Source organism: Hordeum vulgare, chromosome 5H (genome assembly GCF_904849725.1).
Source record: "Hordeum vulgare subsp. vulgare chromosome 5H, MorexV3_pseudomolecules_assembly, whole genome shotgun sequence".
In the NCBI taxonomy this organism is placed as follows: Eukaryota; Viridiplantae; Streptophyta; class Magnoliopsida; order Poales; family Poaceae; genus Hordeum; species Hordeum vulgare.
The window spans coordinates 539,035,087-539,061,380 of record NC_058522.1 but is presented as its reverse complement, the minus strand read 5'-3'; the positions used below and the strand labels follow the sequence as shown (position 1 = coordinate 539,061,380).

At 42.1% G+C, this 26,294-nt stretch overlaps 1 protein-coding gene and 8 non-coding genes across 9 annotated transcripts in view; all 9 read left to right on the top strand.

Annotated features, from left to right (window-relative positions):
- Positions 1-23,910, top strand: part of LOC123397189 — a 39,985-nt gene extending 16,075 nt beyond the window's left edge. Inside the window, exons 3-4 of the mRNA XM_045091837.1 lie at positions 21,828-21,951; positions 23,671-23,910. Of these exons, the coding sequence (XP_044947772.1) occupies positions 21,828-21,951; positions 23,671-23,798 (252 nt within the window). The 3' untranslated portion in view covers positions 23,799-23,910. The remainder of the gene's footprint in view (positions 1-21,827; positions 21,952-23,670) is intronic.
- On the top strand, positions 22,047-22,133 carry LOC123400745. The gene has a single exon (XR_006610955.1). It is a non-coding gene; the product is annotated as a small nucleolar RNA SNOR75 (small nucleolar RNA).
- Positions 22,237-22,324, top strand: LOC123400751. Its single transcript, XR_006610961.1, has one exon. It is a non-coding gene; the product is annotated as a small nucleolar RNA SNOR75 (small nucleolar RNA).
- Positions 22,443-22,529, top strand: LOC123400747. The gene has a single exon (XR_006610957.1). It is a non-coding gene; the product is annotated as a small nucleolar RNA SNOR75 (small nucleolar RNA).
- On the top strand, positions 22,820-22,906 carry LOC123400748. The gene has a single exon (XR_006610958.1). It is a non-coding gene; the product is annotated as a small nucleolar RNA SNOR75 (small nucleolar RNA).
- LOC123400515 lies at positions 22,961-23,027 on the top strand. Its single transcript, XR_006610758.1, has one exon. It is a non-coding gene; the product is annotated as a small nucleolar RNA Z105 (small nucleolar RNA).
- On the top strand, positions 23,116-23,197 carry LOC123400506. The gene has a single exon (XR_006610750.1). It is a non-coding gene; the product is annotated as a small nucleolar RNA SNORD18 (small nucleolar RNA).
- On the top strand, positions 23,305-23,371 carry LOC123400517. Its single transcript, XR_006610759.1, has one exon. It is a non-coding gene; the product is annotated as a small nucleolar RNA Z105 (small nucleolar RNA).
- On the top strand, positions 23,469-23,549 carry LOC123400503. The gene has a single exon (XR_006610748.1). It is a non-coding gene; the product is annotated as a small nucleolar RNA SNORD18 (small nucleolar RNA).
- Positions 23,911-26,294: the final 2,384 nt, after the last annotated feature.

Below are 26,294 nucleotides of genomic sequence, written 5' to 3'. Positions count from 1 at the left end.
GTGTATTCCGCGCGGGGCTCGGGTTCCTTCTTTTTCATCTGCGCATCATGATGTTCCTTTGCTATCCTAGCGTTTTCCTCGGGGGTACGATCATAAGGTCTGATAGGAAGATTAGCATGAGGTACCTTGGGGAGGGGCGACAGTTTGCACTTTGGGGGGCTCCGTCGCTTAGAAATCATCGGCAGGGCGTTCTTGCTGGCACGCTTCCGCTTAGTATCCAGAGCGGGCGGCGGCGGAGACGGACGACCCAAGTCCGGCGGTAGTGATCGATATGGACTCGTGTTGTGCTGGCCGACGTCATGTGGAGGGCTTGGAGGTGATGGAGGTGTAGGTGACCTATGACGACTCGGAGGCGGTGTTGTCCTTGGAGCCGAGCCTGGAAGCTTGATGTAGTTCTTGTCCCATAGGATGACTCCACCCAGTACTTCTCCGAGTGTCCTCTCATCTTCGGGTCTAGCTATGTCGAGCTCCATATCATGAAACCCCGCCATGATTTCATCCACCCCGACTTTAGCAAAGCCAGCTGGAATCTCATGGCCATGCCAGCGTGCATCAGGGCCAGAAGGTAAAGCTTGTCCGACGACCACCTTCATGGATATGTTCTTGAATTTCTGACGGAGTTCACATGATGTTGACTCCTTGATTCCATCCACGGGGTAGCCGGGACCGCCCTCTATCATTCTTCGTGCATCGTCGGGCGGGGCCTCAGATTCAGCCACGCTGCTTTTCCGCTTAGATGGGGCGCCGGTAATATCAAGTGAGGATCTTCCTGGCGCGCTACTCCTCTAAACTCATCAATCTGCTTCTGTTGCTCGTTAATCCTGGCAAGCAACTGGTTGAACTTGTCATTCTCCTCATCCTGATGCCGCTTCTTTGCTCTCGCTCGGCTTCTGTAAGTGTCTTGGTCTCTGGCAAACCCAAGCCACCACGGGTAAGAAGGAACGAAGCCTCGCGTTCGTCCTCCTTGTTCGTCATTGCCGAGGACCAGTGTGAGCAAATCTTTCTCTCTATCTGCAGTGAAATTTCTTTTTCCCTCCTTAATTTCTTTCACTATCTTTTCCAATTCTCCCTGGGTATCCTAAGACCGTCACTGCAGATGAGGTCCCCTATTTCTTCGTCGTACGAACCACCATGCGCAAGGAACCAATTTCTTGCTCTCAATTCCCACTCGTCACGGAGTGGTTCAGGTATGATGCCTTTAGCTAGCAGATCTTGCTCTTTCTTATCCCACTTTGGGATGGCAGTCTCATAGCCCCCTGGCCCCAGCTTGTGGTGATATTTCTTCTTGTCGGCATTTTTCTTGTTCTTTTCTGATAATGCTTGGGCATCTTCTGACTCCTTGTACTCTTGAAATGCCTTCCAGTGATTCGCCTGCTTGGCTAGATACCCCTCGAATACTCGCACTTTCTTTGTCTTCAGATAGTTTTTCCATAGCTTCTTCTTCCAGCTACGGAACAGTTCGGCCATCTTCTTTAGAGTCCACTGCTTGACTTTGGCCCTCAGTTTGTCTGCGGCGTCTTCATTCTCACATTCTGGCAGGTTGATATGTGACATGATATCATTACAAAGATTATCTTTGTACCTTTCGGCGACATAGTCACTATCGGTTGCCCCTTTGCGCTTGTTCCACTCCCGAACGCTCATCGGGACGTGATCCCTAACAAGAACTCCGCATTGCTTCTTGAATGTGTCAGCAGCATTCTTAGGAAGCTTGGGTTCGTCCGTAGGCAATATCACCTCAAAGGTGTAATGCGTCTGTGCATCCAACTTTCTAGTCGGGCCTCGTTTCGTAGCTTTGCTCGATGTGGAGGCCTAAGAGGGAGAAACATTCGTCAAATGAATGTATATGTATACAATATAGAGCTATCTCCAATATTTTTCACATATTACAAGTGATTGTCGAACTTCATATGTATACCTCGCCGGACTTTATTATTTCTCCACCGGCTTCTCCATCAGTGGAGCTATCACCTTCTCCGTCATTGGACCTATCTTCTGCCCCATCGGCTTCATCTTCGTGTCGGTCGACCTCCATTCCATATCCGGAGGGGTTTAGATATGACGACGGAGATTCAGCTGGTTCAACGTCGGGGCCGTATTTGATTATATCTTCGAGAAGTTCTTCCTCTTCGAGGTTCCTGATATGTGGATCCATAGTTCTGCAAAAAAATGGACATTTGATTAACTAATAAACTAACAAACTATATAAGAGGGGTTGGAAACTTCGAAGTGCCATTTTATATAGGAGGACCTTTAGTCCCGGGTCTTGGCTAGAACCTAAACTCTAAAATATGTCTAACAGATTCTCTTAACCTTTAAGGATTTAACAAAATGGCGACATTCTACATGTGTAGAAAATGATCCTATTTTTCCTGATCTCATCTACCCTTCTATATGTCACATTGTCTAGTGTCAAAGGACTTTGTTAAACTTTGTACCAAAAAAGAATTATTCTATCAGGAACTCCGTTCCAAAACAACTTTAGTACCGGGTCGTGGCTCCACCCGGGACTCCTAGATTTCTGCATAGTATTCAAAGTAGGAGTACTTTTCCAATTTGAGCATTCAATAAGCAAAACCAAATCGTAAAATAAAGTAGTATTCAAATTAGCATGCATTCAATTATAAGCAAAACTACATCATCTCTTTTGTCCGTACATCGTCGAATATTATCACTAATACTCCTCGAATACTATCATACATATAGCATCACTGATACAGCTAGAACCGTAGCGCCCGACGGGTATCATCGCGGGCGGTGGACACCCAAAGAGAAGGAACCATCACAGGATCATAGCTCCAGTGAGATCCCCGAAGAACCTGCCAGGTATGCTCGAACCTGCCCTCCAACGCAACCATGTAGCGATGGACGTGCTCATCCTCCTCGCTGACACGGTGACGTACCACCTCCGCGGTGTCCGGAAGCCTCGGCACCATCACTGGCCCACGCGACCGCCACCAAACAAGGATCAGGTCAACGACGGGCTGGCTCCTCACCAACCTACGCCCCCTGGAAGGTAGCACCTCCCAATACCAGCCGGGCGAAGCCCAGTCCCGGACAGGGCCCCTCTGATCAAGCAGGTGTCCTCCGCCGAGTCGACGACGAGGATGCGGGATAGGCATCGTAAAATGAACTAAAAAAATAAACTAGTTCTATTAATTTTCTTGCTAAAAATAAACTATTAACACTTAAGCATATACAATAGCAAAATTAAACTATTAACACTTAAGCATATACAATAGCAAAATTAAACAATAATCTAAGAAACACTAATTAAGCATCTATATACGTAGAAATGTCTTCTTCTTCTTCTTCTTCTTCTTCTTCTATTCTTTCTTATTTTCTTCTCTGCTTCTTCTTCAACTTCTCTTCTTCTACTTCTCCTCTTCTTCTATTTTTCCTCTTCTTCTCCTCTCCTCCTCTTCTTATTCTCCTTTTTCTTCTTTTCTTCTCCTCCTCTTCTTATTTTCCTTTTTCCTAATCTTATTTTCTTATTTTTGTTCATCTTTCTTATTTTTGTAACCCTAACCTAATTCTAAATATTACTAACCCTAATAATCTAGCACAAACCTAATAACAATAGGAATTAAATGACAAAAAAATCTTTTTCTTTTTCTTCCTTTCTTCTCCTTTTTCTTCTTTTCTTCTCCTTTTTCTTCCTTTCTTCCCTTTTTCTTCTTTTCTTCTCCTTTTTCTTCTTTTCTTCTCCTTTTTCTTTTTTTTCTTCTCCTTTTTCTTCTTTTCTTCTCCTTTTTCTCCTTTTTCTTCTCCTTTTTCTTCTTTTCTTCTCCTTTTTCTTCCTTTCTTCTCCTTTTTCTTCCTTTCTTCTCATTTTTCTTCCTTTCTTCTCCTTTTTCTTCCTTGCTTCCCTTTTTCTTATTTTCTTCTCCTTTTTCTTCTCCTTTTTCTTCTTTTCTTCTCCTTTTTCTTCTTTTCTTCCCTTTTTCTTCTTTTCTTCTCCTTTTTCTTCTTTTCTTCTCCTTTTTCTTCTTTTCTTCTACCGGCCGGAGTGTTGGGGAGGAGGGGGCGGGGGCTTACCGGCCGGAGGCGTCGACGACGGCGAGGAGGACGGCAGGCGGCGGCGAGGAGGAAGGCGGCGGCGAGGAGGACGACGGCGACGGCGGCGAGGAGGACGGCGGGCAGCCTGACGGCGTCGTCGAGTTCGTCGGTGTGCTGCGCCGGGCAGGAGAACGAGGAAGAAGGAGAGAACGAAATGCGATTTGGGTTGGAAATTTTCTAACTCCCGCTTATATAGGTGGATCTTTAGTCCCGGGTGGAGCCACGACCCGGGACTAAAGGGTCTTTAGTCCCGGGTGGATCCACGACCCGGGACTAAAGACCCTTTTTCGGCACACCAAAAGGCGGGAAGCACGGGCCTTTAGTCCCGGGTCGGGGCTCGAGCCGGGACTAAAGACACCCTTTAGTCCCGGGTCGTGGCTCCACCCGGGACTAAAGCCCCTCCGCTGGCTGCACGATAAGTTTAGTCCCACCTCGCCCAGCGAGGGGGGCTAATAGTAGTTTATAAGCCCCGTCGCAGCATCTCCATCGAGCTCCTCTCTAAAGGAGGCTTACGGGCCTAAACTCACTGTAATTTGAAAATTGAAACTATATTCAAAATTATGGAGAAAATTCAACCTGAATTCAAAGTGAGGTCACTTTGAATTTAGGTTGAATTTTCTCTATAAATTCTCATATAGTTTCAATTAAAAACTATGTTTATTAAAAATTCTTTTTGCATATTTGAGAATTTGACAAAACTATGAAAATGAAAAGTGTTTGAAATTGAATAAATAATTCACAACTATTTTCTATTTTCAAAATTAATTATTTTGACTATCCAAACTATTAACTATTTTGTTATTTTCAATTAAAAACTATGTTTATTAAAATTCTTTTTGCATATTTGAGAATTTGACAAAACTATGAAAATGAAAAGTGTTTGAAATTGAATAAATAATTCAAAACTATTTTCTATTTTCAAAATTAATTATTTTGACTATCCAAACTATTAACTATTTTGTTATTTTCAATTAAAAACTATGTTTATTAAAATTCTTTTTGCATATTTGAGAATTTGACAAAACTATGATAATGAAAAGTGTTTGAAATTGAATAAATAATTCAAAACTATTTTCTATTTTCAAAAGTAATTATTTTGACTATCCAAACTATTAACTATTTTGTTATTTTCAATTAAAAACTATGTTTATTAAAATTCTTTTTGCATATTTGAGAATTTGACAAAACTATGATATTGAAAAGTGTTTGAAATTGAATAAATAATTCAAAACTATTTTCTATTTTCAAAAGTAATTATTTTGACTATCCAAACTATTAACTATTTTGCTATTTTCAATTAAAAACTGTGTTTATTAAAATTATTTTTGCATATTTGAGAATTTTGACAAAACTATGATAATGAAAAGTGTTTGAAATTGAATAAATAATTCAAAACTATTTTCTATTTTCAAAAGTAATTATTTTGACTATCCAAACTATTAACTATTTTGTTATTTTCAATTAAAAACTATGTTTATTAAAATTCTTTTTGCATATTTGAGAATTTGACAAAATTATGATAATGAAAAGTGTTTGAAATTGAATAAATAATTCAAAACTAATTTTCTATTTTCAAAAGAAATTATTTTGACTATCCAAACTATTAACTATTTTGTTATTTTCAATTAAAAACTTTTTTTTGAGCTAGTTGACCCTGAAATTGAAAAGCACTACAAATGAACTATGAAAATGTTGAAAGTTGGCATGCTATCATCATTTCACTCACATAGCATGTGTTAAAAAGTTGAGAGGGCTACGACAAAAACTGGATGCACTTCGTGTACAAAACGGACAATCTCTCTCGAAGTATCACGGTTTCGAACGAGAACTCATCTCTTACAAAGGGATTTCATTTTTTTGAACTTATTTGAACTCCATACTTTTTGTGTGTACAAAATGCACCATTCAAAGGCACATCACAAAATTTCAACAATTTCTGACTTCATTTGGTATTCTTCGTGCATTTACTTTTTTTTGAGCTAGTTGAGCCTGAAATTGAAAAGCACTACAAATGAACTCTGAAAATGTTGAAAGTTGCCATGGTATCATCATTTCACCCACATAGCATGTGTTAAAAAAGTTGAGAGGGCTACGACAAAAACTGGATGCACTTCGTGTACAAAACGGACAATCTCTCTCGAAGTATGAGGGTTTCGAACGAGGACTCATCTCTTACAAAGGGGTTTCATTTTTTTGAACTTATTTGAACTCCATAATTTTTGTGTGTTGAAAATGCACCATTCAAAGGCACATCACAAAATTTCAACAATTTATGACTTCATTTGGTATTCTTCGTGCATTTACTTTTTTTTTTTGAGCTAGTTGACCCTGAAATTGAAAAGCACTACAAATGAACTCTGAAAATGTTGAAAGTTGGCATGCTATCATCATTTCACCCACATAGCATGTGTTAAAAAGTTGAGAGGGCTACGACAAAAACTGGATGCACTTCGTGTACAAAACGGACAATCTCTCTCGAAGTATGAGGGTTTCGAACGAGAACTCATCTCTTACAAAGGGATTTCATTTTTTGAACTTATTTGAACTCCATACTTTTTGTGTGTTCAAAATGCACCATTAAAAGGCACATCACAAAATTTCAACAATTTCTGACTTCATTTGGTATTCTTCGTGCATTTACTTATTTTTTTGAGCTAGTTGACCTTGAAATTGAAAAGCACTACAAATGAACTCTTAAAATGTTGAAAGTTGGCATGCTATAATCATTTCACCCACATAGCATGTGTTAAAAATTTGAGAGGGCTATGACAAAAACCGGATGCACTTCGTGTACAAAACGGACAATCTCTCTCGAAGTATCACGGTTTCGAACGAGAACTCATCTCTTACAAAGGGATTTCATTTTTTTGAACTTATTTGAACTTCATACTTTTTGTGTGTTCAAAATGCATCATTCAAAGGCACATCACAAAATTTCAACAATTTCTCACTTAATTTGGTATTTTTCGGGCATTTACTTTTTTTTGAGCTAGTTGACCCTAAAATTGAAAAGCACTACAAATGAACTCTGAAAATGTTGAAAGTTGGCATGCTATCATCATTTCACCCACATAGCATGTGTTAAAAAGTTGAGAGGGCTACGACAAAAACTGGATGCACTTCGTGTACAAAACGGACAATCTCTCTCGAAGTATCAGCGTTTCGAACGGGAACTCATCTCTTACAAAGGTTTATTAAAATTCTTTTTGCATATTTGAGAATTTGACAAAACTATGAAAATGAAAAGTGTTTGAAATTTAGTACATTCCATACATGCATTACATAAAAGGTTTAATACATTATTACATTATTGCATGAATATTCCTATCTATTATTTCTGTTTTCTTCTGGGTCGTAGCCATGGAGAATCTTCATCATTCAGTAGGATGCTTGGGTCAGTTTTCACTTTGAAGGGCGGAATTTCATGAAACTTATTATAATCTTCTGACATGTCTGTCTTGTCATCTACTCCCACGATGTTTTTTCCCTGAAAGAACTATGTGGCGTTTTGGCTCATCGGACGATATCTTCTTTTGCTGATTTCTTTTTCTCGTTTTTGTAGACATGTCCTTCACATAGAAAACCTGAGCGACATCATTGGCTAGGACAAATGGTTCGTCCATGTACGCAAGATTGTTGAGATCCACTGTTGTCATGTCGTACTTTTGGTCTACAACTACCCCACCTGCTGTCAGCTTCACCCATTTGCACCAAAACAAAGGGATCTTAAAAGTAGGTCCATAGTCAAGTTCCCATATCTCCTCTATGTACCCGTAATATGTTTCCAAACAGTGCCCATTCTCGTCTGTTGCATCAAAGCGGACACCACTATTTTGGTTGGTGCTCTTTTTTATCTTGGGCAACCGTGTAAAATGTATTCCCATTTATCTCATACCCTTGGAAAGTACATATAGTCGAAGATGGTGGCCTGGCCAAACAGTACAGTTGATCTCCAATGGTGTCGTCATTCATGAGATGTGTCTGCAACGAACTGCCGAAAGTCTTCTCGTGTTTCCCTTTAATCCAAGAGTCAGCCTTCCCCGGGTTTTCGGAGCGTAGAATATTCTTGTGTCTCACGATATACGGAGCCACCATGGTGGAATTGTGTAGAACTGTGTAGTGTGCTTGAGAGAAAGAATGCCCGTCCATACATACTTTTGCTTTCCTTCTTAGTGTGCCTTTTCCTGTCAGCCTACCCTCATACCGAGATTCAGGAACACCAATCGGCTTAAGGTCAGAAACAAAGTCCACACAAAACTCAATGACCTCCTCTGTTCCATAGCCCTTGGAGATGCTTCCTTCTGGCCTAGCACGATTACGAACATATTTCTTTAAGACTCCCATGAACCTCTCGAAGGGGAACATATTGTGTAGAAACACATGACCGAGAATTCTAATCTCTTCGACTAGGTGAACTAGGAGGTGTGTCATTATATTGAAGAAGGATGGCGGGAACAACAACTCAAAGCTGACCAGACATTGGACCACATCAATCAGTAACGCTGATAGACTTTCTCGGTCGATTACCTTCTGAGAAATTGCATTGAGGAATGCACATACCTTCACAATTGCCAGGCGAACATTTTCCGGTAGAATTCCCCTCAATGCAACCGGAAGCAATTGCGTCATAAGCACGTGGCAGTCATGAGACTTTAGGTTTTGGAATTTTTTGTCTTTCATATTTACAATTCCCTTTATATTCGACGAGAAGTCAGTTGGGACCTTGATACTGAAAAGGACTTCAAAGAAGATTTCCTTCTCTTCCTTAGTAAGAGCGTAGCTGGCACGCCCTTGAAACTGCCCTGGATGCATGCCATCTCTTCCTTTATGACGTTCCTGGTCCTCTCATGCTTCCGGTGTATCTTTTGACTTCCCATACAAGCCCAGGAAGCCTAGAATATTCACGCAGAGATTCTTCGTCAGGTGGATCACGTCGATTGCCGAGCGGACCTCATTGACTTCCCAGTAGGGTAGCTCCCAAAATATAGATTTCTTCTTCCACATGGGTACGCGTTTATCAGGGCCGTTAGGAACATGTTGGCAGCCAGGACCCTTTCCAAAGATTACTTTTAAATCTTTGACCATATCAAATACTTCAGCACCAGTACGGATGACAGGCTTCCCCGGGGTTCTGCCTTGCCATTGAAATGCTGGCCTTTTTTCTTTAAGGGATGCTTGGGCGGAAGAAAACGACGATTGTACGGGTACACATTCTTCCTACATTTGTCCAGATATATACTTTCTGTTTGATCCAAACAGTGCATGCATGCATTGTATCCCTTGTTTGACTGTCCTAAAATGTTACTAAAAGCAGGCCAATCATTGATAGTTACGAAAAACAACGCTCGAAGGTCAAATTCCTCTTGTTTGTGCTCGTCCCACACACGTACACCTGGTTCGGCCCACAGCTGTAAAAGTTCATCAACTAATGGCCTTATGTACACATCAATATCGTTGTCGGGTTGCTTTGGACCTTGGATAAGCACTGACATCATAATGAACTTCCGCTTCATGCACAACCAAGGAGGAAGGTTGTAGATACATAGAGTAACGGGCCAGGTGCTGTGACTGCAACTCTGCTCCCCAAAAGGATTCATGCCATCTGTACTCAGACCTAACCATAAGTTCCTTGCGTCAGCTGCAAATCTCGGGAACTCTCTCTTGATTTTTCTCCACTGCCGACCATCAGCGGTGTGCCTCAACTTATCGTCTTTCATACGATCTTCCATGTGCCATCGCAACAACTGCGCATGATCTTTATTTCTGAACAGACGTTTCAACCGTGGTATTATAGGAGCATACCACATCACCTTGGCAGGAACCCTCTTCCTGGGTGGCTCGCCCTCAATATCACCAGAGTCATCTTTTCTGATCTTATACCGCAATGCAGTGCATACCGGCCATTTATCCATATTCTCGTACTTCTCACCGCGGTAGAGGATGCAGTCATTAGGGCATACATGTATCTTCTGCAGTCTAATCTTAGAGGGCAGACAAGCTTCTTTGCTTCGTACGTGCTGGCGGGCAATTCGTTCTTTTCTTGGAAGCATCTTCTTCATCAGTACCAACAACTTTTCGAATGACGAGTCAATCACACCGGTCTGTGCCTTCCACTTCAGCAATTCCAGTGTGCTACCCAGCTTCTTCTGGCCATCTTCACAAGTTGGGTACAACAATTTGTTGTGGTCCTATAACATCTGCTCGAACTACAACCTCTCTTTTTATGTGTCGCAACCTCGTCGTGCATCAGAAATGACCCAGCCAAGATCATCAGCGGGCTCATCTGGTTCCCGTTCTTCATCCTGATCTTCTTCTTCATTGTCTTCCATTGCGATATCAGCATACTCAGGGAACATAGATCGGTAGTTGGCATCATCGTTCTCTTCTTCTTCATCGTCGTCTTCCATCATAACCCCTCTTTCTCCGTGCTTGGTCCAAACATTATAGCCCGACATAAAACCGGACCGAAGCAGGTGGCTCTGAATGACTCTTGAGGAAGTGTAATCCTTCTCATTATGACATTCAACACATGGACAAAACATAAAGCCACCACCATGCTTGTTCGCATCGGCTGCATCTCGAAAAGAATGCACGCCTTCTCTGTAAGCGGCTGTGCGTCGATCACCGTAAATTCATGGATGGCTCATCTGCGTTATACGACAGTATATCAAATACAATCACGATCCTAAAAATTAGTACTGCACGGTCTAAACGAGGAAATATAGTTGCTAACCTTTTAGAATAAGTAGAAATAAAGAGGAAGAGGTTTAAGCGTGGCTCAGGCATCTCATATCGTAGTTGTGTTCGGTGAACTGAAGCGGCATCGCTCTAACACACATTTCAACAAACACCTCTAGTGCATAAAAAAAATGAAGAGCTAGCACACACCCACACTCTTCCATCCAAGAAAAATGCAAGGAAGAGGGGAGAGGGGGGTTGTGCTATATATAGGCAGAGAACTTTAGTCCCGGTTTGAGACACAAACCGGGACTAAAGGCTCCTTACGGGCCGGGACCAAAGCCTCGTGGAAGGCATTGCGATTTGGGGCGACGTGGCCGGGACTTAAGTCCCGGCCCAGAGGCAGGCCGGGACTAAAGGGTCCAGGCTAAAGGCCGTTTTCCACTAGTGGACATGTTTCATAAACATCATCCACATAAGAAGGCTACTTTTCTTCATGAGATAACAAGGGCACCAAATCAAAGAATGATGAGATAGAGAGCCATTTCAAGCACGTAACGAGCACAGATATCCAGCCCGGAGGGGGCGCGGATATGGAGCTCCCATTGCAGACTGGCCGAGCCGCGACAAAGACGATTAAGCACACGTAGAAGAGGACCAATGTGGTCTTAATGCAATTTTATTTCTCACATCTCGTTTTTTGTTTCGTTGTCCTTTGTTTGTGTTGTTGCTTTCTGGATAAATATGACATATGCGATGCTCCCGTGGGTGTCTTTTCTCAAAAAAAAAAACCAAGGAGGGCCAATTCGATGTCGGTGGCCCAAAATAATACTATAAGAAAATGGATTATTAAGACTAGTTAGCGAGCGCTCCCTCGCGAGCCTTCCAGCGATCGCTCCCGCGCGCCGTCACTTGACGCGTTTTCAGCCGTTGCCACGTGTCACGCTCTGAGCGTTCCCTTCGGATTTTTTATTTATTTACTTTTTCGCACGCGTTTTCGCCTTTTTTGAGTGGTTTTTTCTGATTTTTTTTTTGTTTTTTTGGTTTTATGGTTTTGAACCGGTCTTTCGTAACTTTTGGACGAAAAATATTTTTTTTTTTTGCGAAAAAACGCGTTTTCTTTTTTTTTACGTGAAAAAACTCGTTTTTTGTTTTTTTTTTTGCGAGAGGCACGGGTTTGCCTTCGCGAGAGGCATGCCCGTGCCTCTCGGAAAGGGAAAAAGACGCATTTTCTTTTTTTGCGAGAGGCACGGTTTTGCTTTCACGAAAGACACGGTTTTGCCTTCGCGAGAGGCACGCCTGTGCCTTTCGGAAAGGAAAAAAATCGCATTTTCTGTTTTTTTTCGAGATGCACGGTTTTGCTTCTGCGAAAGGCACGGGTTTGCCTTTGCGAGAGGCAACCCCGTGCCTCTTCCAAAAGGAAAAAAAATGTTTTTTTTTTGCGAGAGGCATGGTTTTGCTTCCGCGAAAGGCACAGTTTTGCCTTTGCGAGAGGCACGTCTGTGCCTCACCCGAAAACAGAAAAAACACGTTTTTTGCTCTCTCTTTTTTTCGCGAGAGGCACGGTTTTGCTTCCGCGAGAGGCACTGTTTTGCCCTCACGAGAAGCATGACCCGTGCCTCTTGGAAAGGAAAAAAAAACCTTTTTCTGTTGTTTTTTCTATCGCGTGAGGCACGGTTTTTTCATTTGGTTTTTTCTTCCGGTTTTTTTCATGAAAAAAAGTTTGTCAAAACCTATCAACGTGGGATCTAGTTTTGAAGATCTCGACGCGAGAAAGTCAATGATGAAAACGGTTCGAGATTTGGACGGACGATTTAGGAGATAAAACTCCGGGTTGCGACAAGTGACACGCATGGGGTGCGTCATTTGTCGCAACATGTGGAGGTCAGAGTAATCGTTGGAAGGTGTACTCCCTAATTTGTGATCTCGGATTATGAATTATGATCACATCACGTCGAGGTGTGTGTGGGCTTAGGCTGATGGTGACCAAGCTTTTCTTGTTGAGGAAAGGGATTATTAATTGTGATCACATCACGTCAAGGTGTGTCTGGGCTTTGGTTGATGGCGACCTAGCTGAGCACTTAATTGCTGCAACGGACCTAAGTACAAGACAATGGCTACTATTTGGGATGATGGTCTTTTTATCACATGATAAGTTTGTCATCTTTACGGTGACTCTCTGGGCTATAAGGACAACAAGGTGGAAGGCTATCCATGAGTCCATTTTTCAAAGTTATCTTTCCACACATATGTTCGTTCAACGCTTCATTGTTGTATTGGAGAGCATCGAGAATGCCCCTGGACTAATGGGACCTAATCCTGCAGCAAATGTTCGGCAACACTAGGTTTGGATGCCTCCTCCACTCCTCCAGTAGGTATGTTTAAGATCAATGTGGACGGAGGGCTCTCCTGAGATGGATCCATGGGCGCATCCTCTGTTGTATGCCGTGATGACAAGGGCCTTTATTTAGGGTCCTCGGTTATGGTCTTTCTAGGAATTAATAACCTGACCTGTCTTCAAACACTAGCACGTCGAGAAGCGCAAGCACTTGCCCAAGACCTGAATCTATGAAGAATCATCATCTCATGTGATAGTAAGAGTGCTGTCAATGATATAAAGCATGGCTCACGAGAGGAGAACGACACACTAGTTCAAGAGATCAATGTGAATCAACAACTTTTTGAAGCATGTGATGTCATCTTTAAAGGTAGGGACACAAACAAAGATGCTCATAGTTTGGTTAAATTTTAAGTTTCTCTTAACTAGGGTCGCCACTTCTGGCTAGGCTATCCACATGACCCTTCTTGTATTCCTTTGAACTTCCCAATTAATCAACAAAGTGTTATTTACCCCTCAAGAAAAATCTAAGAAATGTGCATAGCTCACTTGAGTCAGAACATATAGGTATAGTCCTGTCATCTCAGTTGAACAATTCAAGGATGCGAATTAGGATCCATATTTGCACATGTCTTTCTTAAGTAACATTTACTTCCATTTACTAGACATCTATTACCAGTTTACAACTTATGTGTATCATTTTGCAGGGGTATGTCTATGTGTTTCCACTGGCAAAAGAATTGAATGCACCCCAACCATCCATAATGTGAAGGATGCTTCCCCTTGTATATATATAGACCTCCAACCAGTCATTCTATTCATTTCAACATATTCGTAGCACTAGCCTAGTACATTTCTCGTGGTGATGGGACGATCAAATTAAGGGTAAACTGAGAGAAGAATTAGACAAATGTTAAAACATGTACGCTGGGAACGAGAGACGTCAGGAACAATGGAAAACCAACGTTTCTGTGTGATTCAGAGGTGAAGAGAGATGCTTAACCATGAAGCTGCGCGGTTTGGGTCTCTTTCAACATCCCACCACCGCTAGAGACCATAGTTGTAGCCGTTGTCACTATGCAACTCCCCATGATGCATATGCTCTTCCACCGATGGTACTCTTCATCAACCGTTTCTTGGCGCTAGTGCACCTTTGGTCTGCGTGCACGCGTGCTCCCGATCTGGACGGCCCATCGGCGCGCCGGCATATATTTCTCAAGGGTATCCCACGCTACTACACAGTCACTTTGAACTACACCGAGCTCGTGTTAATTCTCTTCTATAGCCTCAAGCACCTCTCGCCCTAGAAGGAGCATTTCCACGCTGAAATACATGAGAGGTGAACTGGATCGCTGTTGTAGAGAGAAAGGGGGTGGCCAAGCAATCATGGCATCAAGGGTGATTTTGCTATTACATCATTTTCCAGCAACAGTTTCATTTTAAACTATTGCACACGCAGACAGAAATTCTGACAATGACCAGGTATTCCAACAAAGGGGGCAAAAGGGAGGTTGTATATTTTTTTGTACTCCCTCCGTTCTTAAATATAAATCTTTTTAGAGATTTCAATAGGGAACTACATACGGAGGAAAATAAGTGAATCAACACTCTAAAGTATATCTATATACATCCGTATGTAGTCTTTTAGTAAAACCATTAAAAAGACTTATATTTAGGAACGGAGTGGGTAATTAAGTCGTGTCAAAACTAAGGTAGTCCCCGTAAAAATCATACGATTTCCTTAAGTATCCGTCAAACGAGAAGATGCATCTCACCATATTTGTATCTTTTGGATCCGCTTTGAATTTTGTAGTAGAATCTTGAGTTAACAGCCTGCATGCCCTTAAAGTAGTCCAGGACCTGCATCATTGTCATTTTTACCATTTTCCTCCTCATCAAGACCCTCACATTGGTAAGGTACTTTTTTGAGTAAGGGACTGTGGGCATTATATGAATGAATAGAAGTATGCCCATGATTTTTCTTGTGGGCATCTTCACAGAGATGAATGTCTTCACAAACATAGTAATTTTTCTAGACGGGTTTTTTGAGGTTTTTTCCAGTAAGGATTTGGTCACTTTCTAATTTTTCTTTTTCTATTTTTCTTACTATTTTATTCTTGTTCTTTTTGTTTTTCACTTTTCCAATTGGATGGGCTGATAGTAACCCAGTGGTGGTGGCGCTGTTGTTTCACCCAGCCGACCTGTGTTTGACCCCCTTTTGGGTCGAATTCTGTGTCTCACACTCTTAAAAAAATGTTGCGGGGTTCCTCCCCCGATGGTCCAATATTTTTCTGATTGGAAAAACTTTTCCATATTTGTTTTTGTTAAATTCATACACGTTTTGAAATTTTATGAAGCTTTTCTCAGTTTTATAGATTTTTGTAAAAAATATTAGTGAACTTTTTTCCAAGTCATGATTTTTTTCCGTTTTGCCTTTTCCCTCAAATTACGAGCTTTACCATGTCGTGAACTTTTCCCAATCAGTTTTTCCAGCGAAATAAATAGCGCGCTATAACGACGCTATAGCACCGTTATAGCATATTAGGAAAGCAAACACTATATTTTAGCAAATTTAGCCGTTAGGCGATATTCACATAATTAGCATGCTACAAGACGCTATAGCGTTGTAACGTGTAGCGTTATAGCGTACACATGATGAGATATTCAGAAAAATAGGAAAAACAAGGCCACAACCCAGTAGATAGATGTAGATTCGGTGCTCAATGTTTGAAGTTGATATGTTAAATGAATTGACTGCACTTTAGATTTGATCTTTATGCATGTATTGCACTTGGGATTTTTTTTTGTTGCTGAATACTATATTTTTGGGCTTATTTATCTTTTTTTTTGCAAACGCTATTTTAAAATATAGCATGCTATTAGCATGCTATAACTTGTGTAGCATTTGATGAAGGGCCTCGCTATATTTTGTAGCGTGCTAATTTTTCGTTGGTTTTTTCAAATTGATAAGAAATGTGAATTTTATAATTTTCACGAAATTGTTCCAAATTCTGGAACTTTTCAAGTCAGGAACTTATTAAAATTCATTTTATTGTTATTTTTATGAACTATTTCCAAATTCATGTTTTTCTAATGTCAACAGTCAATGTTTGATTGACAACCGTGAATGGATTTTAAATTCACAAACTTTTCTTATAGGCGTTCGTAAGGAATCAAAAGCTAGCAAGCTACATGTAAGGCTGCAACGACATAGGGATGTAATTGTTGCTCGCAAGGGGAAAAAGCTAGCAAGTTTTTTTATACAAAAAAGGAAGTAATTGTACTTTTTTTTAGACAGTCTCACAAAGATTTATTTAATTGAGACCAATGTTTATAGGAATAAATGCAAGATCACCGGGATTCCCTAATCACACATGGCGGCTAATCCCTAGTCTAGTAACATGCTTCGCTAAATTGTGAGTCTCGAAATTCGATCTCCTAAATTCATGAGCATAAGTACAAGAAGTAAATGAGTTTTTATGATCTATGATCTCATGTAATATAGCTCCATAGCTTGGCGGGTTCTTTTGCTTGATATCATCCACCACCACCTTGCAGTCTCAGGCCACATATATGTTTTGCACATTGGGATCATTCGCAAGGGCTAAGGCCTCACGCACCGCTAGTGCTTCAAGAGTTGTTGGATCACTTATACGTTTGAAGACAATGGTCGACGCCCCTTGGAATGTTCCATTGTGATCACGACATATGGCGGTAGCAACCGCTCTTCTCTGATTCGGTGAAACAGCAACATCAACGTTTACCTTGAACACTCGCGCCGACGGATGGATCCATTGGGGTAGCCGAGCCACCTGTGGCCTCGCTGGAGTGCTCACATGATCATTTAACACATGTAAAATTGAGATGTAAGAATCAATAAAAAGATTGACCGATTATGGGCTTTGGAACTCTTCCTCATATATGGCTTTCCGTCGCGTTCTCCACACGGCCCAGAGAGTCACAACCATTAGCACAAAGTCCCACCATGGTAGCTCCTCATGCAAAGAGAACAAACTGTTTCTTGCATTAGGATCCATGTTTAGACTCATTTTCTCCACCAACTCGTCCTTCGCAAATGCCCAAATACATCTCGAGATAGTGCAGTCCAAGAACGTATGTCTCACGAATCCTCTCATCCACACGAGGCACATACCTTAGAATCTGCCATGTGACGATGGCACAACAGGTCCATTGTTGGAATCGAATGTCGAGCCATGCACCATAAGAACACCTTCCGTTTTGAGCGGACCTGAATATGCCCGAGCCTCGTCCACTCTTTGCTCGTCGCATCCGGTCCCGATTCTCCCTCATTTCCTTCTAGCTAGTTCTCCCGATGGTCACGTGTGTTGATCACTATATATACGGTATGCCGAATGGACCGAGAAGGTCCTGTTCCTCTCAGCTTACCATGCCCAGAAATCGTCCATGTTCCTTGTGCATAAAGGCATGGACATTATAGTGTCCGCATTGAAGGGTAAAAATGTGGTTCTTATGAGGACTTCCTTCCATGTTGTTGTGGCTCCATCGATTAGCTCTAGCACCCATGTAGGTCGATCACTTGTGAGGGCTGTAATCGGCTGCAAAGGTCCCAGCCTGGGTAACCAATTCGTATCCCAAATGTTTGTATTTTGACCATTTCCTATACGCTTGATCATCCCTTCTTTTAGAGTTTCACTACCATCAAGGATAGCTCTCCAAAATTGTGACGGATGGCTTCCAAGTTTCGCCTCCAGAAAGTTTGTGTTTGGGAAATAAACAACCCTCGGGATTTTTGCACTAAGAGAGCTTGTCTCCATCAGCAGTCTCCATGCCTGTCGGGCCAGCAAGGCGAGGTTAAAAGCCTCGTAGTCCTTGAATCCCATTCCACCAAGGTATTTAGGTTTTGTCAGAATATCCTAGGAGACCCAAGCTGGTTTCCGTTTGCATTTTTGCTCCCCCACCATAATTGTCGAATGATAGATGTAATGTTTTAACACATACCCCTTGGGAACCTGAAACAAGACATCAAATAAAGCGGGATGGCTTGGGCCACCGATTTAATAAGGACCTCCTTCCCTGCTGCCGAGAGGAGCTTCTCCATCCACCCTTTTACCTTTTCCCAAACTCTATCTCTTAAGTATTTGAAAGTCCCCATCTTAGAGTGACCGACATCGGTTGGCATGCCTAAATATCTGTCACTCAAAGACTGTTAGTAATATTTAAAGTGCTTTTGACGCTATCTCTCAAAGATTGTGGGCAACCCTTGCTGAAGAAAAACGTCGATTTGGCATGATTGATTCTTTGTCCCGAAGCATTATAATAAGTATCCAAGAGGTTCGAAACCATGGCAGCTCCCTCATCACTTGACTTGAACAACAACATGCTATCGTTGGCAAAAAGGAGATGGTTAACAATTGGGGTTGTCGGTGTTGGGAAACATCACATGGGAAACAAAAAAAAAATCCTACGCACAAAAAGATCAATCTATAGAGACTAACATCTACGAGAGAGGGAGTGCAACTACATACCCTTGTAGTTCGCTAAGCGGAAGCGTATATAACGCAATTGATGTAGTCGAACATCTTCGCGATCCAAATCGCAATCCGTCCCGCGATCCCATCACGATCCGTCCCGATCTAGTACCGAACGAATGTCACCTCCGCGTTCAGCACACATACAGCTCGATGACGTTCTCCGTCTCCTTGATCCAGCAAGCGAGGACAGAGAGGTTGATGAGTTCTCCAGCAGCGCGATGGCGTGACGATGGTGGTGGTGTTGCTGTCCCAGCAGGGTTACGCCTAGCGCTACCGAAACCGCGAACGTGGGAGAAAATGATCTAGGGAGAGAGAGGGGCGCCAAGGGCTTCGTGTGTCCTCCTGGGCGCCCCCTCCCCTCTATATATAGGTGGAAGGGCGTGGGGAACAGCCCCTCCAAGCCCTAGGGCACAGCCAAGGGGGACGAGGTGGAATCCTAGTTCCCTTCCTCCCCTTCCATACAAGGTGGACTTTCCACCTTTCCCAACTGCACGGGCCTTGAGGGACTTGTGCGCTTGGACCAATAAGGCCACAATGTCTCCCCTCAGCCTATGCAAACCCTTGGGACGTGGTAGAACCCTTGGTGGACTTTCGGACTCCTCTGAAAGTTTCCAGAACCTTCTAGAAGCTTCCTGGTAACCTTCTAGAAGTTTCCTGGTACAATACCGGAAAAATTCGAAACTTTTTCGATAGCCAAAATATGATTTCCCATATATGAATCTTTAGGTCCGGACCATTCTAGAGCTCCTCATGACGTTTGGGATCTCATTCGGGACTCCGGACAATCTTCGGTCACCAACATACATAAACTCAACTATACCGAAATGTCACCGAACCTTAAGTGTGAAGACCCTGCGGGTTCCAGAACTATGCAAACATGACCTGAGACACTCTCCGGCCAATAACCAATAGCGGGACCTGGATGCCCATATTGGCTCCTACATATTCTACGAATATCTTTATCGGTTGAACCACGATGTCAAGGATTCAATCAATCTCGTGTACTGTTTCCTTTGTCCATCGGTATGTTACTTGCCCGAAATTCGATCGTCGGTATCTTCATACCTAGTTCAATCTCGTTACCGACAAGTCTCTTTACTCGTTTCATAATACAAGATCCCATGACTAACTCCTTACTCACACTGCTTGCAAGCTCATTGTGATGTTGTATTAAAGAGTGGGCCCTAGAGATACCTCTCCATCATACGGAGTGACAAATCCCAGTATCGATTCATGTCAACCCAACAGACACCTTCGGAGATACCTGTAGACCACCTTTATAGTCACCTAGTTATGTTGGGACGTTTGATACACACAATGCACTCCACCGGTGCCCTGAAGTTGCATGATCTCATGGTCATAGAAATAGATACTTGACATGTAGAAAACAGTAGCAATAAACTGACACGATCACATGCTACGTTCATAGTTTGAGTCTTGTCCATCACATCATTCTCTTAATGATGCGATCTCGTTATCAAATGGCAACTCATGTCTATGGTCAGGAAACCTTGATCATCTTTGATCAATGAGATACTCCTTTAGTGGATCACTAGGTACAGTATGTTGTCTATGTACCCGCACATGTATTTGAGTTTCCAATCAATACAATTATAGCATGGATAAAAAACGATTATCATGAACAAGGAAATATAATAATAACTAATTTATTATTGCCTCTATGACATATTTCCAACAGTTGGTGCCACCTTGATCTCTTCGAGCACTCGTAGGCACTGATGATGTTGTGTGTGCTCAACCTGCGAGGTACAAATGTTGTTTTTTCCTCAGAGATTATGTGAGGAAGAATCACCTTGAGCCTATTTGCCACCACCTTTGACGCAATTTTGTATATTACATTACAAAGGCTAATGGGACGAAACTGAGAAAACTAAGTAGGATTAAGAACCTTGGGGATCAATGATGACCCATAAGTATAGGGGATCAATCGTAGTCCTTTTGATAAGTAAGAGTGTCGAACCCAACGAGGAGCCGAAGAAATGACAAGCGGTTTTCAACAAGGTATTTTTGGCAAGCACTGAAAAAGCGGTAACAAGTTATTTGATAGCAAGATAATTGTAAAAGTAATGAGTAGCCATAGTAACAATAGGTGCAACAAGGTAGCCGAATCCTTTTGTGGCAAACAACATACCGGAACAGTTTCTTATAATAGGCAAAGCGTTCTTTCGGGCACACGAGAATTTCATATAGTACTTTGATATTTTGATATGTGGGTGGACCGGTACTTTGGTGCTGTTCTTACTTGAACAAGTCTTCTACTTATGATTAACCCTCCCGCAAGAATCCATAACTACGAGAAAAGTATTAAGAGTAAATTCTAACCATAGCATTAAACGTAAGGATCTAAATCAGGCCCTTACGGAATAGCGCATAAATCAGGGTTTAAGTTTGTGTCACTCTAGCAACCCACTATCTAATTACTACGCCACAATGCATTCAGGGCAACACTGTATAAGAACACTTGCAATTAGCATAAGGGTCTTACTTGTAATTAGTATAATAATTTTTTTCCTTTGGAGAAGTTCAGGATCGCACGAGCTAATCATGGCAACAGGGTTGGCGTCTCTTTGGAGGTAATAAAGAAAAATAAATAAAAAATCAAAGCCCGGAAGAACAATTATGTATTTAACTCTTTTAAGAAGCACATAATGCATTTTTTTGTCTTTTTTTGAGTAAACACAACATGTGCATCTCGCATGGAGCACAAGCTATGTTTTCCCCCCTTTTTAAGGAAGCACATCTCTATTTTAAGAAATACGTCTATGCATCTCGCGAAAGCAAGGCGGTACCTTTTGCGGTTGTGTTTATTTTTCAAGAAGCACAACTATACTTCTTGTAGAAGCACACGAAAATGACTTGCTTCCAAAAGATATTCTACCATATAAAATCCAAAAACACGTATAGAAATAATAATGAAATGTTCTAAAAATGCGGACAACCTTGACACATGGTGGCGGCTGGACGCAACACTAGATACACTCAGCAGACAAAAGAAAGAAGATATATATTGCGGGAGACCTCAAGGAAAGGTGCTCTCAAAAACCTTTTTTTTTTAAGGATACACCATTGATGTACCAAGTTTTATAGAAGACAAAAAATATGTACAAGAGCTATCGAAAATTCTCATCGCCATCATCTGTGTCAAATACATATGGGCCAAAGAGTTAAGGCCCAACTCATCACATCTCGATCTGAGCCGTCCATCCCTCCTGGGTTAGGGTTCCTTTCCGAGCTCTATAAGTACCACGCGAGAGCAGTCCCCTTTTACCTCCGCCGCCGCAGCAAGCAGATACCGAGACCCAGTCCGCCTGCCGCGCCGCCGCCTCCGCGATGAGGGCCAAGGTTCGTTCCCGATTCCCCTCTACCTTCTCATCCGACTGCTCGATGCGATCTAGTGGTTCTCGCTCGGTAGTGGTAGTTGCTTGCTTGTTTGCGGTTCTCTGTGATGATGAAAACAGATGACGAGTCCGATGCAATCCATTCTACAAAACCGTGTGGACAATCGAGGCATTTGTCTGAGAGAACGTTCGATTTTGTAGATGCAGCCTTGTAGATGTATAGGCATGTGTTCGATTGAGTCTAGATGTGATTTGTATTGGTTAGATTTGTTTTGTTTTTGTTTTTGGTTCTCTGTGATGATCAACACTGATTAGATGTCCGATCCAATCCATTCCATTCAACCGTGGGGACAACACGAGGCATTTGTCTGAGAGAACTCTGATTTTGTTCAAACATTTGATTTGCGATTGCGGTGCGACTCTCTTGATAAGGTTAGATTTGCTTGTCCGCCTGTCTCACTCAAGTCAAATCGTTGATGTTTCTGGGGTTATTTTTCTCTATGATGATGAAAACAGATGACGAGTCTGATGCAATCCATTCTATTAAACCGTGTGGACAATCGAGGCATTTGTCTGAGAGAAAGCTATTCAATGCCCATCCGCCTTTGTCTTATTTGTTCTAGTCATAATGTGTGTAGGTTTCTCGTTCTAAGATTGGATTAGCTTGGCTGCTTGTGTTAGTTATATGTACTCCCTCCGTTCCTAAATACAAGTCTTTGAAGAGATTTCACTACAAGTCTACATACGGATGTATATAGACATATTTTAGAATGTACATTCATTCATTTTACTTCGTATGTAGTCACTCAGTGAAATCTTTAAAAAGACTTATATTTAGGAACGGAGGGAGTAGTTGATATTGGTGTGTTCGTTCTCTGTGATGATGAAAACAGATGACGAGTCTGATGTAATCCATTCTATTACACCATGTGGACAATCGAGGCATTTGTCTGAGAGAACATTGATTGCTTAGCCATTTCCTTTTTTCAACTGTTTTTTGTATAATTGCGTCGTTGGCATGATGAGGAAGACAATTGTTGTCTGATCTATTTGATGATAAAATCCTCCTACTCATTCTGAATGTCAAACAGACTGCAAATCTGCTGTGTTTAACTAGTTGTAGATATCATAGTTGTTTTATATATGCCTTTGAAATTGACTTCAGTTTGGGAAATGACGAAGAACAATTGGTCCGTGTTTCTGAAAATCACATGATGATATCCAATGAAACACTCAAATCTTCTGATTCTAAATCACATAGTACTATCATTCCAAATTTTATAATGGACTTGTTATTATTATCCTATGCATATTCTTGAGTGTTCATTTTTCCACCGTTTTTTGTGTAATTGCGTTGCTGGCATGATGAGGAAGACAATTTTAGTCTTATCTATTTGATGATAAAATCCTCCTACTCATTCTGAATGTCAAGCTGACTGCAGATCTCTAGTTTGCTCAACTAGTTCTTCAGATATCTTAGCATAGTTGTTTCCTATTTGCCTTTGAATTGACTTTAGGTTGGGAAAATGATGAAGAACAATTGGTCCGTGTTTCTGAAAATCATGTGATGATATCCAATGAAACACTCAATCTTCTGATTCCAAATCAAATACTACCATATCTGAGTTATTATATTGGATTTGTTATTGTGTTCCTATGCATCTCCTAGAGTACTAGCACTATGCAATTTGTATTAATGAACTGTGGTTTTTGTAATTTGCAGTGGAAGAAGAAGAGGATGAGGAGGCTCAAGAGGAAGCGCCGAAAGATGAGGCAGCGTTCCAAGTAGGCGAACAAAGAGGAGATAACCTTGTATCAATGCACCAGTCTGTTGGGTCGTTTGGTTCCTGATATGTCTTGTTGTTTTGATATTGGGGATGCCAACCCTTGTAACAAGATGATTATATGCTTATCTTCAAAGCTGGATATTCGGCTTAAGAAATATTATCGGCTATTTTTGATTTGTTGCCCTGTCTGTTTCTTATTTTCTTGCATGCATCTGAATGTTTTTGTCTTAGTCGAATGGTATTTCAGTTTTTTTTTTCATTTGTTTCTCATAAGCATATGTACAACTGGAATTGCTCGGTTCCTGGCGCAAATGTCTCTTGGAAAGAGAGGAACAACCGATGCGGTAATTGGTATGGGGATCTGAGCTGCGACGCTTTTTGAGAGAATACAGGATTATCTGCAACTGCCACCATCAGTTCATAGTGATTTTTGGGGCAACACTCTCTCATTGTTTGGCTGCCTTTCTCCATGTGTAAACTTCCATGATTTCCTGAGCGAATCAATATTTGTGGGGTGAGTATAGACGCAATGTAGCCTTGCACGGTGTCGCCCTACTGCCCTTTGCGAGCCATTGCCATCAAACAAGTATAGCTGGCGTGGCAGTACGACGAGGAGACAGACCGCCTTTACTGGCGTGTAAGTAGTGAAGGGCTTACACAGACCTCGTTCTACCCTTCCAAAAATTAAACCACAAACCTTCCAATACTCGCGTGTGCCCTACTGCCCTTCGCGAGCCATTGCCATCAAACAAGTATAGCTTACTGGCGTGTAAGTAGTGAAGGGCTTACACAGACCTCGTTCTACCCTTCCAAAAATTAAACCACAAACCTTCCAATACTCGCGTGTGAGGAGACGCTCCCCTCTCCTTGCGAAATTTCTCCGCCAACAATGACGGCGCCGCCTCCTCCGCGTAAAGGGTTTAGGGTTTAGGTCTGTCTCCTCGTCGTACTGCCACGCCAGCTGGGTGCCGTCGGGATCATCTGTCTCTGGATACCTGTACCTGCTGGGAGTTTCGGAGGAATCCGTGAGCCACGGGGACTCGGCAATCTAAGACCTTGGTGCCAGAACTACTCATGTTATTGGGTAAGGTAAGGGTGAAGTGTATCAGGCTGCTGCAACCTATGATTGAATAAGTGGCTAACTTACGCAAAAGAGAAGTGAAGGTGGTCTACGCTAACGGTCGGGATTACTTGATCAGGAAGTGATCCTGAACACCTACCTACGGCATTCATATCCCCATCGTGTTCCCGATCGAAGAGGGGTCTTCGAAGGGACAGTCACGGTTACGCACACAGTTGGCAGTTTTATTAATTTATGTTCAAGTTCTCTAATACCGGATGTTAACAAAATATTCCTAGTTGCCACATAACCGCGGGCACGGCTTTCCGAAAGATTAAACCCTGCAGGGGTGCTCCAACTAGTCCATCACAAACGAACACAGGCCGCAAAGGCATCCTCTATCACGAATCTCGTGATCTCGTCGGATTCCTTAGAGGAAAACCTCAACTCTGGGGGAAACCAAAGCTTCACTGGTATTCCTATACGCAAGATATACCGCTAAGGTAAGACAAGGCTAGCAGGACCTCCCGTCGTGTCGACGACCCTGATAAGAGCCGCGTATCTCAGTCTCAGGACAAGACAGATGAGCTAGACGTCGGGATGGCTAAACCTCTGGGTGACCAGTGGGGCCCCGGACATCGCTCAGGTGGGGCCAACACTCATGAGGAGCACTGGCCCGCGTTGTTGATTAAATTCCTCGGGGTAGCTATTCCCTATGCAGATTATTATGTGATTAGCAGATTAAAACCAAAGTTGGGTCCTGCCGGACAAGCCTTAGCACTACGCGATTTATCGAGGGGGTCCCCATAACAACCCCGAATGTGTTAGGAGCGATCATTATGGAATCAAACACCGGTAACCGGTAACTAAGGCGGCAATAACGGAACAAGACACCCGACAAAAGGCTAGGCCTCCCGTCATTTACCAAGTATATAGGTGCATTAATTAAATAACAGAATTTAAGGTAATGATATCAAGCTCATGTTTATCACATGAGTCAAAAAAACACCTGCAACTAGCAATGCTAACATTAGTAGCTGAGCAAGCCTACTTAGCCACACAAGTTTGCTAGGAAGGAGAACGGTGTTTGGGCTCATGGCATTTCAAGAGGCAATTTAATTCAGTGGTAGGCAACGAGCAATATGACATGGAAACGAAACTAACATAACAAGTCTAGAGATGGAATCAAGGTCATATCATCTTGCGTGTGATATCCTCAGCTTGGAATGGTTCTGGATCGTCCTGCACGTACTCTCCTGACTCCACGTATTCGTTCTCCGATCCCGGTGCTACCCAACATAATAATAACAGCCAATGAACAGCAGCACCACAAGATGCAACAATCACATGATGCATGGGATGAAAGTTGAGCATGCATCACTATTTCTATCACACGCACAAGCAAAATAAACTACAACAAGTTTCTGGACAGAACTGTACACTAAGCTATTTTTACATGCATGAGAAAGACATGAACAGATGCGGCTCGTGAAAACGGTG